Genomic DNA, 14878 nt, shown 5'->3' with positions numbered 1-14878 from the left:
GAGTGACAACCCCAAAATCAAACAACTGCTGCCTTGGTTGGACAAAGGCAATGGAAGCAAATCCAAAGAGAAAAGCAGGCTGAAATCGGAGTCTATGTCCTCAATAGTGCATAACCAGTTGACATGTATACTTAATTGTGTTGGAGGTGGATCTCTTCCAATACTAAAATTAAGAACGAAGAAGAAGAAAGTCTAATGGTTAGGCAGAATGGCTTCTCTTATATAGGCAGAATGGTTAGTTTTTTGTCAGTCAAATAGTTTAGTGTACAAACAGAATAGCTAGTTTTATAGATAAAATGGCTTTTCTCCAATAGGGAGAGTGATTACAGGAGTAAGTTTAATGGAGCTTTATAAAGTGAATAAAATTTATTTAAAAGTGCTATAGTTAATGTAAAATGTCTTACACAAAAGAAAGTGTAACTTTAAGTTTCTGAAGCATATTCTAATAGCTGTTATGAATATTTAACCGATTGTTTTACAGTTTAAATTAGAGCCAAAAAATAATTCATAACTTACTAAAATATGAAGTACATAACATAGTAATGTTGTATTTGTATTACTTATATTACATTAAAAAATAAATAGTAATTATTATTTTTATTTTCTTACTATATTTTATTAAAAGACTTTTTATAATGTAGTTGAAAGTTTTTTCCCTTGGTTGTTTTTAATATTCAATAAATGGGAAGTAACTAATACAATGAAAAATAGTTCTAATTGGTGACACACAGTTTGATTTTATCTATATCCAGAATTTGAAGGTAGCTGTGTTTTTCATACAAAATTTTTTAAATCTAAGAAAACAATGGGACTGTACTCTGAAACACCTATGTGCAAACATAAGCCTTTTTTACAGTTTGTTTAATAATAAAAATGTGAAGTAGGGCTAGACCAACCTGGTGTATGGCTGGATGTAACATTCACATAATTTAAAAATGTAGGAACTCCCCAGTAGACAGGGACCACATCCTGAGTTGTATTCTGCTGAATGTTCGGTGGACAGAACAGTACAGAAAGCAGATCTAAAAAAATTTGCATAGGAAAATAAATGGGTACCTGAGCATTGAACAATTTGTCAATTTAATTCAAACTTTGTCTCAGAATTACTTGTGAAAAATTAATAAACAGCTTTAATTTAAAAAGTTAAGTATTATTCAAATTCCTCTATACTTAAAAACAACAATGAAAACAAATGTCTGAATATTTTTCTAAAATATCACTTAGTATAATAATACCCAGGGGCAGGGTAGTTGAGAGGTAGAGCGCTTGATGGCTGACATGAAAGTCAAAAGTTTGGATCTCGGACTAGATCTAGTATCCTGTAGGACATCCTTGAGTCAACCCAGGTCTGATGGGTACCTGGCTTATGTTAGGGATTATGATAACCACACCATCCCCAGGTCTTGAAACATGTGAACTCTACTTCATATACCTTGTGGATCATTAGATCTAAACAGTGCTTCTTCCAGACTTTTTCCCTGGGGAGGGGGGGGGGGGGACCTAAAATTTCCAGGAGGGCGGACACTGATAAAAGTATATATTTTCTATATAAATTCCATTTTTTGTTCGCGTGTGTGTGGGGGAGGGGGGGGGGGGCGGTAGACTGGAAGAAACTCTGGGTCTAAAAAGGGAATATTACTTTATCTTACTTATAATTATACCCTAGTGAAAATAATGTACCTTTGACAGAGCTGCAAGATGAACACGTGGTCACATTTACCAAAGATGGATGATTCAGATCAAAGTTGCCATACGCACTGAGTTCTCCCCATCTCGAAATATTCCCTGGAATTTTGTTGAGATTCCCCTCCAACATCTTCAGGTCAGTGTCCATGTTGAGGTTATAGTTCAGCATGTCTAGCTGTGATACACAGCCTACAAACTCTGTCTGAACTCTGACACTTGTTTCATCTCTACCAATAACAGGAAGTGACCTATGGGGTCAAATAGTAGAGGCATCAATTGAATGAATTAATTTAGTGTAAACATCTTTTTTGGTGCTGAGCTAAGTAAACACAAAAATTAAGATTTAGCTACATACAAAAAGCTACATTCCCTAAGGAAACTTTCAGATTTACAAATTTATGTAAAGAACTGTTAAAAGGTACTATGTACAGAATGGCTAAAAAAAAAGTGGAGAATAAATGTTTTTAAATCATGTGTAGTGTTTTAATTTAATTTTAAATGTATTGAATTTTGGACAAAATCTTAATTAAACCTGAAAGCAACAGCTGATTAACAGAATTACAAAGCCTGCAAATGGGGATGGGTAGGACACACAATGAGAAGAGGAGGATAGCATCATGTGCCAAACATAGGACTGGAACCACCAGGGGAAAAGAAAAATAGGGCAGCTTGAACAATCCTAGGGAAAGACAGTAGAAGGAGAAGCAAGCACAGCTGGGCTTACATGGGCTGAACTAAAGAGATCTGCCCAAAACAATGTTGGATAGAAAGGTGTAGCTGCAGCCCTTGACTCCTCAGGGACTTGAAAGGATTGAATAAGTAAAGTCAAATTAACAATTATTATAACAACTTCATTGAGTGGTTTTTAAGTTTATTCATTTTCTATACACTGGGTTTATTTGTTGTTATTAATATTTTTGGGTAATAAACAAAATTAGTGTATGAGATGGCGTGGTCAAATGGTAGAGTGTTCACCTGCTAGCAGAGACAAAGGGACCCTTCCCCGCGCCCGGGGACAAACTTTTGATTTGCACCCCACCCCCATCAAACTTTTAATTTGCACCCCCTCAAACTTTCAATTTGTTTTTCCAACCCATTTTGGCGCCCCCTAAGGTCAGCGCCCCCTAAGGTTGGCGCCCAGGGACATATGTCGTCCCCCCCCCCTCGCTACGCCTCTGGCTGCTAGCCCAAAGATCCTTAGTAAGGATCTTTGTTCAGACTCAGAACTGCTCTGATATGTACCTAACTTGTAAAGGCAGCTAGGTAATGTTGACATATAATTGTGTACAGTTTAAACAGTTGTAAACAAACCTACCACTCTAAACTAGACCAGGAGGTAACAGTGGAAGAGTTTCTCTTGACAAAATCAACGGCCAAGTTAACCTGCGAGGTGGCCTTGTCCCAGGTGGCCACTATGTGATGCCAGTGGCCATCATTAACTAACACATTGCCATAGGCCAAAAAACTTGAGCCATTGAGTGTTAAACCTGCATTGTCCAGTGCAAACACAACACCTGTAACATCAGTCACATACTGACTCCTGGAAAAATGTAATGCATCATACAATTTAACATATCTAATGCGTCTCATTTAAGCAAACTGATCTTAATGTTACTGGCTGGACCAAGTTTATTTGGTCTATACCATTATTATATGAAAATTTAATATTCAATTAAATAATATGAACTATCTTGATACAGATTTCATCCAGCTAATCTGTAATTGAACTGCTAGTTGTAAGATGGAGTAAGAAATGCACTTTCACAAAACAGGGGAAAGCAACTCAATTTTAAACCTTTCTAGTAATTTAAACAACTGTAAATAATTTGTCTACCCTAGTACAGACTGCAATGGTCAACATTGCTACAACTGCTAATGCAACTGAGTACTGCTGGCAGCCCTAATGTTGACCAATACAGTAAGCATTGTGATAACAGCTTACATAAAACATCTACAATTTAGAAATCTAAAATGTTGATACTTGATAAAAACGGAACAAAACATTCACATTTTAATTAAATACAAGATTTTTTAAACATTTAATATTATCAATGCTACCAAGATAGTATTTAGTCAAATATTTTAGATAAAATTAATATATTTTGACCTGGCTTTGAGGAGCGTAAAAAAAGCTCCTGTAGATCCTGGCAGGGTGTACTTGACCCAGAGTTTGATGGTGAAGCTTGAGCTAGTGAGGACAGGGAAGTGGAGGCTGGCACCAGTAATGTCCAAAGATGGTCGTAGACAAATGTCAAAGTCATCACTGGCATCTGGGGGTTACGCAAGTAATATAACGAGATAGGTCTTATACAGTTTTAAAGACATCAACAGGAAAAATTCTGGGCATAATATAGTAAAATGTGAGATTTATCTTAAACAAATTCTGGGCATAAAGGAAGTAAAAATTAGAAAATGAGATCTTTTCATTTGTGGATCTAAGGGATGCTTTAGTTGATACAAACAGAAGGTGTAGCCATTGGTTAACATTACACATTATTTGAACACTTGTGTCTGCATGTGCTACTGATCTGGCAGGTAACATTAAAGTTTGCCAGATAGAGGCTTGAGGACTTGATATAAAAATACCTGTCTCACCTTCAGTGCAACCTGTTCCTGTTTTACCCAGAGGACATCTACAGAAAGCTGTTCCAGAGCCATCAATACACACAGACGTGGCAGGGCAGGCTTTGTTTACACAGTTATTGACGTGATTCTCACAGTTCTCACCAGTAAATTCTGGTCCAAAACAAATTTATGAAAGTGGTAGCCTACTAACTTAGTTAAATACAATAATTATTATTATACATACATTTAAACATGCAATGTAATACAGCAAACTATACATACAATGTTTAGAGTTTACTACTGTCACAGTAAGTGACAGGTGTCATTGTCTAGTTAACACTACAGATAGGAAGGAAGGAAGGAAGGAATGACACACTACAGAGTGGCTTATATTATAGAAGTTTAAATCTTACCACTGACACAATCACAGACAGGCGCCAAAGTCTGGTTAACCCTACAGGTTCCACCATTGTAACAAGTTTTATTGTTACACAAATTGCTGAGAGGACATCCACTGGAATTTGTGCCTAATTTAAAAAAAAAAAAAAATTTCTTAATATACAGGTACATAAGCACTTCACTATCTAATGTCAAAAGAGATTTTTTCATCAAAAATTCTCTACAACTGTAAAGAGGGAGTTACCTAAGAGACAGGAGCAGTTGTTGCTGGAAGAGGGACAAGCATCAAAGCATGAGTTTGGGTAGCTGCAGGCGTTTTGACAAGTTTTTCCATAGGTTTGAGATGGGCAGCTGAAGAGGGAGGGGGTGGGGGGTGGAGGGGAACAAAATCACCAGTCATTTACAAAGTTAGAGGCTACAGTTGTTAAGTCATTAATTAAATATGCTCATTAGCTTAAAAGTAATTTGAGTTCTTGATGGAAAATAAATACTTTGTCACACTTATGAAAGAGAACACAATTTAAATTCATTATTGAATTTCAATGCTTTTATTTCCATAGTTTTATTTTGCTGTAATTGCCATTTAACAGGTCACAGAAAAATAGCTCAAATTTTAATATCATTTTCAAACAAACAAATAAATTGATACTGCAATAACCATTTAAATTTAAAACAGGAATATAAATATACTCAAATTCTAATAAAATGTATTAGTCTTTGATATAGATACATTTTTAAAGGACTTTACAGTAACTTACTTGCAGTAAAAATCATTAATTAAGTTAAAGCACTCAGCACCAGTACCACAAGGCTGAGATGGTGAACACAAGTCTATCAGGGTGTCACACTGGATTCCAGTCCAACCTGGGGAACACTCACACACAAACCCATTTGTGGCATCAGTGCAATTGCCATTGTGGCAAGGCTGAGAGAGGCAGTCATCCACAGGAGTCTACAAGAGGCCAGATAAATATTTTAGTTTTTATGGTAAATTTTGGTAAGGGATGAATATATTTTTTTTACTTCTAATGTACATTTTTGGTGAAAGGAAAAATACAGTGATGTATAATTTTATTGTATAAAAATAAATTTTTTTGGGGGGAAAACATATTAGGACATGATTAGTACAGTGATAGTACAGTTTAACAGCATTATAAATATACTTATTTTATAATTTTAATTTGTAATAAATGAAAAAAAAACCTTAAACGAAAATTAAAACAAAACAAGTTCACAAAAAAAAAACTTTAAACTAAAATTAAAAAAAAAACAAGTTCACAAAAAAAAAAACTTAAACTAAAATTAAAACAAAACAAGTTCACACAAAAAACAACAACTTTAAACTAAAATTAAAACACAAGTTCACAAAAAAAAAAAAAAAAATTTAAATTAAAATTAAAACAAAACAAGTTCACAAAAAAAAATCTTAACACACCTGACACATCAGACCAGTGTAGCCTGGCTTACACACACAGGTGTACTGGTTCACCCCATCCACACAGTTGCCCCCTGTTGTGTTACAGCTTGCACGCAGGCAGTCATCTATGTTTAATTCACATCGCACTCCTATCAACAAAAGATTATCTCCCTTTATTTAAGTACAATTTACAACAATAATATATTTAGTCAAATTTTAAAGAATATTTATTGAACTTGATATTTATTATTATGATTTAGGCCTACTGCTAAATGAAAATTGATTGCAATCCTGATTTTATAACCTTAAAAAAATAAGAAAATCAACTATTTTAAGGCTTAAGTTTCTTTTAACATAACCAGATATATCAAAACAAAACATATTTTGTTTTCGTTTTATTACTGAGATTTCACAAACAAACAAAAACATTACAACATAATCAATACACGATTTACTAAAGTTTAATAACCTCACACTAACCTAATAAAAATTGTTAACAAAAGACAAAAGTGGTCATTTTTTTTAACAAGCCCTAACTTTCTTGTTTTAATTTCATTTCTACAGTTAGTAAAGGATATAAATCGATATATAGAGAGAAATAGGCCTCCATACCTGTAAAGCCAGGTGCACAAATACAGGTGGTGTTCAAGAACCCATCGACACAGGTAGCTCCATTAAGACATGTCTGCGCACCTCCCTTCTGGCACTCATCTATGTCATGCTGACACTGAGCACCTTCATATCCAGGTAGGCACTCACACAGGTAGCCAGCGTCCCGCGTTGGATCATTTTTACACGTTCCATTGCGACACGGTCTACTGGTTCCACACACATCCAAGGCTACACACTTCTTGTTAGCAAACACTGAAACACATTCCATCTACTTACAACACAGACCTTTTAAAGTTTAACACAATTTTTGCCGAATAGTAAAATAAGTAACCAGAATTAAATAAATATGCACCAATAAATCATTCTATATATTTAAAAGAGATTAACAAGAACAAAATTTTGGCCATTATTTAATAACATAAAAAAATATTGTTGAGCAAGCCAGATGGCCAAAGTGGTTACCCACCTAACCCAGAGACCAAGGTGTTTCAAAGTTGTGGTCTCAGATCCTGCCTAGCTACACTATTCTGTCCTTACAGTAACTAGTAACAAGTCTTCTTAACCTTTGACTTGATACAACATTGCAATGCCAGTGTAGGTCTATATTCCATAATGCCATTTCTTTTGGGTCCATATAAAAGTAATGTAAAGATTCCTCTTTAGATCTAGCAATTAATTGGGAAAGTGATGTAGAGCTCATATGTTTCTTGACCTCGGCATATGAAGGGATAGTGTGGTCAGCACTATGCCCAGCCACCTTAAATTTCCCCAATGGGAATTAGGTACCCATTAGAGCTGAGCAAACTCATGGACATTCCACTGACTTGAACCCAGATGCTAACTCAATACTTTTGGGTTAGCATTCTAGTTCTCTATCTCTAGACCACGCCATCCCATGGTCCATATACTTTATGTTAGCAATTTTACAGACATTATTATGTTTGTACCTCTACTCCTTGCACATAAAAAGCGCATCTCAATGTCACTGCAATTTGTAAGGCTGCTAGGTGTACACTTGACCCCATCAAAGTTACATGATACACCAGCAGGAAGCTGGACAGTTGCATTGTTTTTTAATCTGCATTTAGCATCCAAGGGTTGTGTCCCATGGCAGATGACCTCTTCAAACTTAAAGTTTAAATAAACATTTCATTAGAGAACATACAACTTTTAAACAAATAAAACTAAATTATTTAAATTTAAGACTAGTGTGTGAAAATATTTTGTTAAATATACTATCAGGAAAAACATTGTGCTGAATTTCACTACCCACTAAAACAGTAACTATGTGTGAAAACAGTAACTAAGTGTAACCTAACTACTTATAAAAACAGTAACTATGTGAGAAGTATATTGTGATATATTTGTGTCAAATATTATAGAAAAATGAATAATAAACCTAAACCAATGGCTAAATATATCAATATAGGCAAGAAATTAACTTTAAACAGCAGTGTTTGCAAGCAGGATTTGCTATATAAAATGCGGCCATCTGTAAGTTAGAGTGGCTTCCCCTGAATCTTGCGCTATAAGTTTACTATAAAAAAAAATAAACAAGATGGCTGCTATAGTGTAACCTAACTACTAACTACCTGTGATGTGATGTTGTGGAGAGTCACATTGACACCATTTTCAATTTTCCTTGGAGTCATCCATGGAGAGAAGAACGAGTCCTCTAAAATTTTCACAAAATTAAAACTTATTACAACAAGAAACTAAACTTGCATTTAGGAAGTATTGATGGTGACTTTATCAGTCAGTATGCATTTCCTATAAATGTAAATGTATGTGTTACATTGTTAATGTTAGGGTCAGAACCTAGGGTTAGGGCATGAGTTTGGGTTAGGGTCTGGTTTAATGCTAAGGTTAGTGTTGACATTAGCAATTTGCATTTGTAATTAGCCTACTGCCAGTAACAGAGTAGCTAACACTTCTTTCAAAAATAGATTTCATTAGTGTGGAACTATTGGACACTCTTTTAACATATAACCTTTTCCAAGTATTAAAATGATCCATTTCACAAGAACAGTTAGCTATATCTATAAAACTTTCTCATTATCATGTCTGTGACAACTCTGTCTTTGAATTTAAGGAACAAGCTGTTTCTATGGAAACACATTGTAAATAAACAAAACTGCCAGATCATTTTTTTCAAAAAGTTGCTAATTAATATATTACCTGAATTAGCAGAACAAGCCGAATTCCCCAAGATGATTCCATTAGTCTGATTGACAACACTGTCGATACGAGAATAGATCTTGCAGATACCACTATCTGCGCCTTGGGCTGAAGGTTCAAACGTGAAGCCATCACAAGCTAACTGAGCATTGAAACACATCTGTTGACATGCTCTGTATGTTAGATTTGTATTGTTGACCACTTGGCCAACTACTGACTGTCCTGTTGTATATTCAAACTGACAAACTAGACCTGAAAATCATGAAGAGAAGAAAATTTTGGCTTTTTTTGTGTGAGCTAATGTGGGGTGGATGGGTCTGGTTTTTATACTCACGTATGAAGATAATGGAGGTGAAAACCTAAAAACTGCTTGACAAAGTTTTTGTATGACCATTAATTAGTGTATATTGTTAATTTATTTAAAGTAAAGTTCCCTTTTCAAACCTGACGGTCTATGGGGCAAGTGAAGTAGAGTTCACTTGTTTCTGTGACATCGGCATATGAAGAGATAGTGTGGTCAGCACTATGCCCAGCCGCCTTTACTTTCCCTAAGGTGAGTTAGGTACCCATCAGAGTTGGGTGGACTCAGGGACGGTCTACAGACTTAAACCCTGATTTGAACTCGAGACTTAAGGGTAGCAGTCTAGCTCTCTACCGCTAGACCACTCCATCCCCTGATTTATTTAGCTACTTTTTATTTCTAAATTTAAAAAATGTTAGAAGCTATTACAGAAGATAAAATCAAATGAATAATTTACCTAAAGTATATCCTGGTGAACAAACACAAATTGGCAAGCCTGTCCTGTAGTCCTGCTCACAGCTGAGGGAATTTGTACAGTAGTTGTCACATGTTTTATCTGGCAACTCACAAAAGTTACCATGGAAACCAGTGAGACAGTGGCAGGTGTAAGAGCCATTTGAGCTTGTACATGAGCCACCGTTGTGACATGGCGCCGAGGCACAACCTATGTCTGGAGACAATATGTTCAGTCAAAATAGTCATCACAAACATAATTTTGTATCATGAACTACACTCACAACATTCTGTACATCAGTAGATTTCTTTTATTTAGATATGGTCATTTTAATCCTGCTAGCCTTAATATTAAATAAATGATGAACAGCATGAAGATGTAGGAAAATCTCATGTGTCTGAGTTCTAACACAATAAAACTATGAAACATAAAAACTAGTTTTGTTATTCCCGTTATATCTAATTTTACTTCCCTAAGAAATGCATCTTTAATTCAAATATAATTGAATATTTTTCCCTAAAAATCTAACAGTTTTGTTGTCAGATGGAAAGTAAGAGAAAAATAACTTCACATTTGCCCTTGAGCTAGAATTTTTACTGCACAAAATAATATGTATTAGTTTTAATCAACAGTTTAATAGGTAACAGAAAATCACTATATGTCTGGAGTCAACTACAAAAACATTTAAAAACTTACAGAGTCTATGAAAAATCTTAGGATTCAAAGAAGAGATATTACAAACATATCAATTAAAACTTAGAAATAAAAATTTTTTTACCAACGACTTGAGAACAATTAGCTCCAGTGTAACCACTTCTGCAGACACATCTGGCATAAATTTCATTGAGGTTTTCACACCTGCTGGTGCCAACAGGATCACATACCAGCTTATCACACGGCTTCCCCACACGAATTTCACACCTGAAATATCACGGGGTGTAATTGGATTCAGTGGCGTCACTAGGTTGGGTGTCACCCGGTGTGACACTTTATGGGAAGGAGGGGGGAAAGGAGGGGGTATTATCCTTAACGACCATCTGATAGTGTTTTAAAGCAAATATTTTCAGTGGCAGCACTGGTATTGTCGGATTCACAAATTATGAATTACTGAAAAGTAGAAAATAAAACAACTAAATACCGGCGTATGATACGCCGCGGGTCGGCTCGTTATAATTACTTGGCCTATAGTTATTACTTTTGAAATCATAAAATATTGCATTTTTATAATTAAGTTCAAAAAGGAAGACTTCCAATTTTTTTTAATTAGCAAGATCTACAAATTAATTACTTAAAAACTGTTTTTTGATTACTTGATTTATCATTCCATGTTGATTGCACCCTTTACTGTTAGTTAATTAGCTTAGCTCTTTTTCTACACATTTACAAAGGTGTAATGACCTTGACCTTGAACCATTTACCTAACACAAAACACTATGATAAATATAATGACCTTGAACTATTCACCTCCCACAACACACTAACATATTTGAAACAACCCTGACCTTGAACTATTCACCTCACACAACACACTAGCTAAGTTGAAACAACTCTGACCATGAACTATTTACCTAACATAAAACACTAAGATAAATATAATGACCTTAACCTTGAACCTATCACCTCCAACAACACTAGCAAATTTGAAACAACCCTGACCTTGAACCATTGAAACCTTCAACACATGAGCACTTGAACAAACCCAGTTGATCCACACAGGTGCCACGTCCATTGCAGCTGTCTGGGGTGCAATCATTGACGTTGGTCTCACACCTGCTCCCTGTTGTACCTGGGGATTTAATTAGCCAATTAAATCAAATTGTTTTCCAACTAATTAGTGAAATAATTACACCTGTGATGTAGGTTGTGTTCAAGCTATATCATTTTATCAAGATTAGTCAGTCTACAACTACCACAAGGAGGATCTTGACAAGCAGATTGCCTAAAAGAACATTTGCTTAAAAAAATTGCCAGAAGGTCTTTTACACAAAAGAACTTTTTTCTCTATAAATTTATATTCATTTAGTTGTGCACCTACAAAAATTAACAACTTAATTTTTTTATTTTTAAAAGCTACTGTTATACAATGCTGCTTTTAAATTCTGTGATCCATATATATATATATATATATATATATATATATATATATATATATATATATATATATATAATAAAGAGTATAAACATTCTGTACCATTTGAACAGTTGCATTTGTATTGTGCACCAGGCATAGAGGTGCAGACAGCACCATAGTAGCAAGGTTGTGACAAACAGGCATCTATCTTGCTCTCACATTGTCGGCCATAGTACCCTGATAGGATGAAGAAAAGAAATTTTAAAATGTGGTGAGTGTAATCATACTTACAATGTGGGCCTGCCTTATTTAGACATTAGTGCACCATATGATTAAAATTCATAGGCTATGTATTGTACATTATCACAAAGAAACACCCATACCTATAATTAGTACATGATAACACAGTGCAATACAAAAGCTTTGACTGTTTGAAAACTATTAGTAATTTTTGCCTATTACTCTGACAAATTTTTTTGCACACATTTAGAAGTATTCCTCATTTTACAAAAAAACCTACCTACCTCTCAGACACAAGCCAAAGGCCTAAGAAAACCTACCCCACAGCAAAAACCTACCACACAGTCACTAAACCTACCCCACAGCAAAAACCTACCACACAGTCACTAAACCTACCCCACAGCAAAAACCCACTTCTCAGACACCACACCAGACCCCAAGAACACCAACCAAAAGAACATAACACCAGACCCCAAGAACACCAACCAACAAAACATAACACCAGACCCCCAAGAACACCAACCAAAAGAACATAACACCAGACCCCAAGAACACCAACCAAAAGAACATAACACCAGACCCCAAGAACACCAACCAACAAAACATAACACCAGACCCCCAAGAACACCAACCAAAAGAACATAACACCAGACCCCAAGAACACCAACCAAAAGAACATAACACCAGACCCCAAGAACACCAACCAACAAAACATAACACCAGACCCCCAAGAACACCAACCAAAAGAACACAACACCAGACCCCAAGAACACAACAGAACACTACACTAGACCCCCTAGAACACCTACCACAAGGAGACCACACCATACCAGACCACCTAGAACACCTAAAGGACACCACACCAGACCCCAAAGAACAACTCCCAACAAAACACCACACTAGACCCCCCAAAAACACCTAACAAAAGGACACCACATGACCTGCAAAACGCCTATAAAAAGGACACCACACCACACCACACAAGACCCCCAAAACACATAAAAAAAGGACCTCACACCAGACCCCAAGAACACCTACCAACAAAACAAAACACCACACCAGACCCCAAGAACACCTACCAACAAAACAAAACACCACACCAGACCCCAAGAACACCTACCAACAAAACAAAACACCACACCAGACCCTAAGAACACCTACCATAAGGACACCACACCAGACACCCTAGAACACCTACCAAAAGGACACCACACCACACCAGACCCCCTAGTACACCAACCAACAGAACACCACACCAGACACCCTAGAACACCTACCAAAAGAACACCACACCACACCAGACCCTAAGAACACCTACCATAAGGACACCACACCAGACACCCTAGAACACCTACCAAAAGGACACCACACCACACCAGACCCCCTAGTACACCAACCAACAGAACACCACACCAGACACCCTAGAACACCTACCAAAAGGACACCACACCACACCAGACCCCAAGAACACCTACTAACAAAACAAAACACCACACCAGACCACAAGAACACCTACCATAAGGACACTGGCACTGAAAGCTGTGGTTCTCCACAACACAGGATCCATTATTTGCACAAGGACTGGGATTACACAGGGATGCTGTGATGATACACATACACACATCATTAAACTCATTTGGATAATATATTTATTTCAGAATATTAAAAAAACTTTAATTTGAATTTAATTTTTTAAAAGTATCAATCATTGAAAATATTTATCATAGAAAAACAAAAAGTTCCAACTAATGATGTCTGAATGCATTTTGTTTTAAAACGTATCAAACATTTTAAAATATTTATTTCAGAAAATTGAAAAATTAAAATTGAAAAAATATTTATTTCAGAAAATTGAAAAATTACTAATAATAATGTTGTTGCTTTTTTTTTCTTAAAGATCCAGCTAAAAAATAAAGAAAATAAAAATCACTGACTGTTGTAGATGCACTCTCCACTGCCTGGCACAGAGGTTTGATTGGATAAACATTCTGTGCATAACCTTGACCCTTTTGTGCTTGTATAACCTGCAGGACAAGCCTTACAGATGGGTTTGTAGCCAGTTACGGAGTACTGTCCCTTGTCACACTCGGGTGCACATTTGCAGGTGGAGTCTGAAATAAGGGAGACAACAAGATTGTTTGCTCATCTTTAAGATTAAAAGATGAACTTTATGATATAGTATTTAAAATGAGGTATTAGCTTTAGATTTTTGTTTCAGGTTTTTTAATCTATTTTATAATGATAGGCGAAACAGTAGCTATTCATATCTTATGACTAATTAGTAAAACAATTTTTTTTTTTGTGAAGATTAAAGAGTGAAGAAGAAATTGTTTAGAAAGCAAAGAAATGTACTATATTACACAAAGTATTTTGGCAGGAATACTCAGCTGTTACTTTTTTAGATATTGCTGGTTTTAAATACTGTATTTTACATGCTAGAAAAATGAACATTTAATAAAAAGGAAAACATACTTTTACAGTTGGGGTTGAATTCATTTTTGACCACCTGTGTGTTGAGTGGACATTCTAGACAGTGCGTGCTGTTGACCTTGTAGGTGTTGCCTTGACATTGAAAGCAGGGAGTCATGCCTGTACTGGAGACAAAGTTACCTGTGCAGTTGGGGGTGGCGTATGGTACCACTTGCGAGATGTTTTTCAGACATTCGAAACAGTTGGTGCCTGTGTGAAAGATAAATAAGTAGTAGTAAGTAAAGTTCCTTTTCAAACCTGACGGTCTATGGGGCAAGTGAAGTAGAGTTCACTTGTTTCTGTGACCTCGGCATATGAAAAGATAGTGTGGTCAGCACTATGCCCAGCCGCCTTTACTTTCCCTAACATGAGTTAGGTACCCATCAGAGTTGGGTGGACTCAGGGACGGTCTACTGACTTGAACCCGGATTCGAACTCGAGACTAACCGCTAGACCACTCCATCCCGAAAGATAAATAATGATCCA

At 36.0% G+C, this 14878-nt stretch overlaps 1 protein-coding gene across 1 annotated transcript in view; it reads right to left on the bottom strand.

Moving 5' to 3' along the window:
- Window positions 1–14878, bottom strand: part of LOC131956252 (uncharacterized) — a gene marked incomplete at its 5' end in the record, with an annotated part of 43843 nt that overhangs the window by 15059 nt on the left and 13906 nt on the right. The window contains 19 exons of the mRNA XM_059320678.1: window positions 897–1022; window positions 1681–1934; window positions 3002–3226; window positions 3794–3956; window positions 4282–4422; window positions 4665–4778; window positions 4895–5001; window positions 5409–5602; window positions 6086–6216; window positions 6680–6931; window positions 7627–7807; window positions 8272–8354; window positions 8858–9109; window positions 9736–9828; window positions 10391–10533; window positions 11269–11398; window positions 13440–13523; window positions 13858–14034; window positions 14396–14602. Coding sequence (XP_059176661.1) covers window positions 897–1022; window positions 1681–1934; window positions 3002–3226; window positions 3794–3956; window positions 4282–4422; window positions 4665–4778; window positions 4895–5001; window positions 5409–5602; window positions 6086–6216; window positions 6680–6931; window positions 7627–7807; window positions 8272–8354; window positions 8858–9109; window positions 9736–9828; window positions 10391–10533; window positions 11269–11398; window positions 13440–13523; window positions 13858–14034; window positions 14396–14602 — 3057 coding nt within the window. The remainder of the gene's footprint in view (window positions 1–896; window positions 1023–1680; window positions 1935–3001; window positions 3227–3793; window positions 3957–4281; window positions 4423–4664; window positions 4779–4894; window positions 5002–5408; window positions 5603–6085; window positions 6217–6679; window positions 6932–7626; window positions 7808–8271; window positions 8355–8857; window positions 9110–9735; window positions 9829–10390; window positions 10534–11268; window positions 11399–13439; window positions 13524–13857; window positions 14035–14395; window positions 14603–14878) is intronic.

Source organism: Physella acuta, unplaced genomic scaffold (genome assembly GCF_028476545.2).
Source record: "Physella acuta isolate Inbredline_101_S28 unplaced genomic scaffold, ASM2847654v3 ptg001139l, whole genome shotgun sequence".
Lineage (NCBI taxonomy): Eukaryota > Metazoa > Mollusca > Gastropoda > Physidae > Physella > Physella acuta.
The sequence above is the reverse complement of the archived record's forward strand: the minus strand, read 5'-3'. Positions and strand labels throughout refer to the sequence as shown.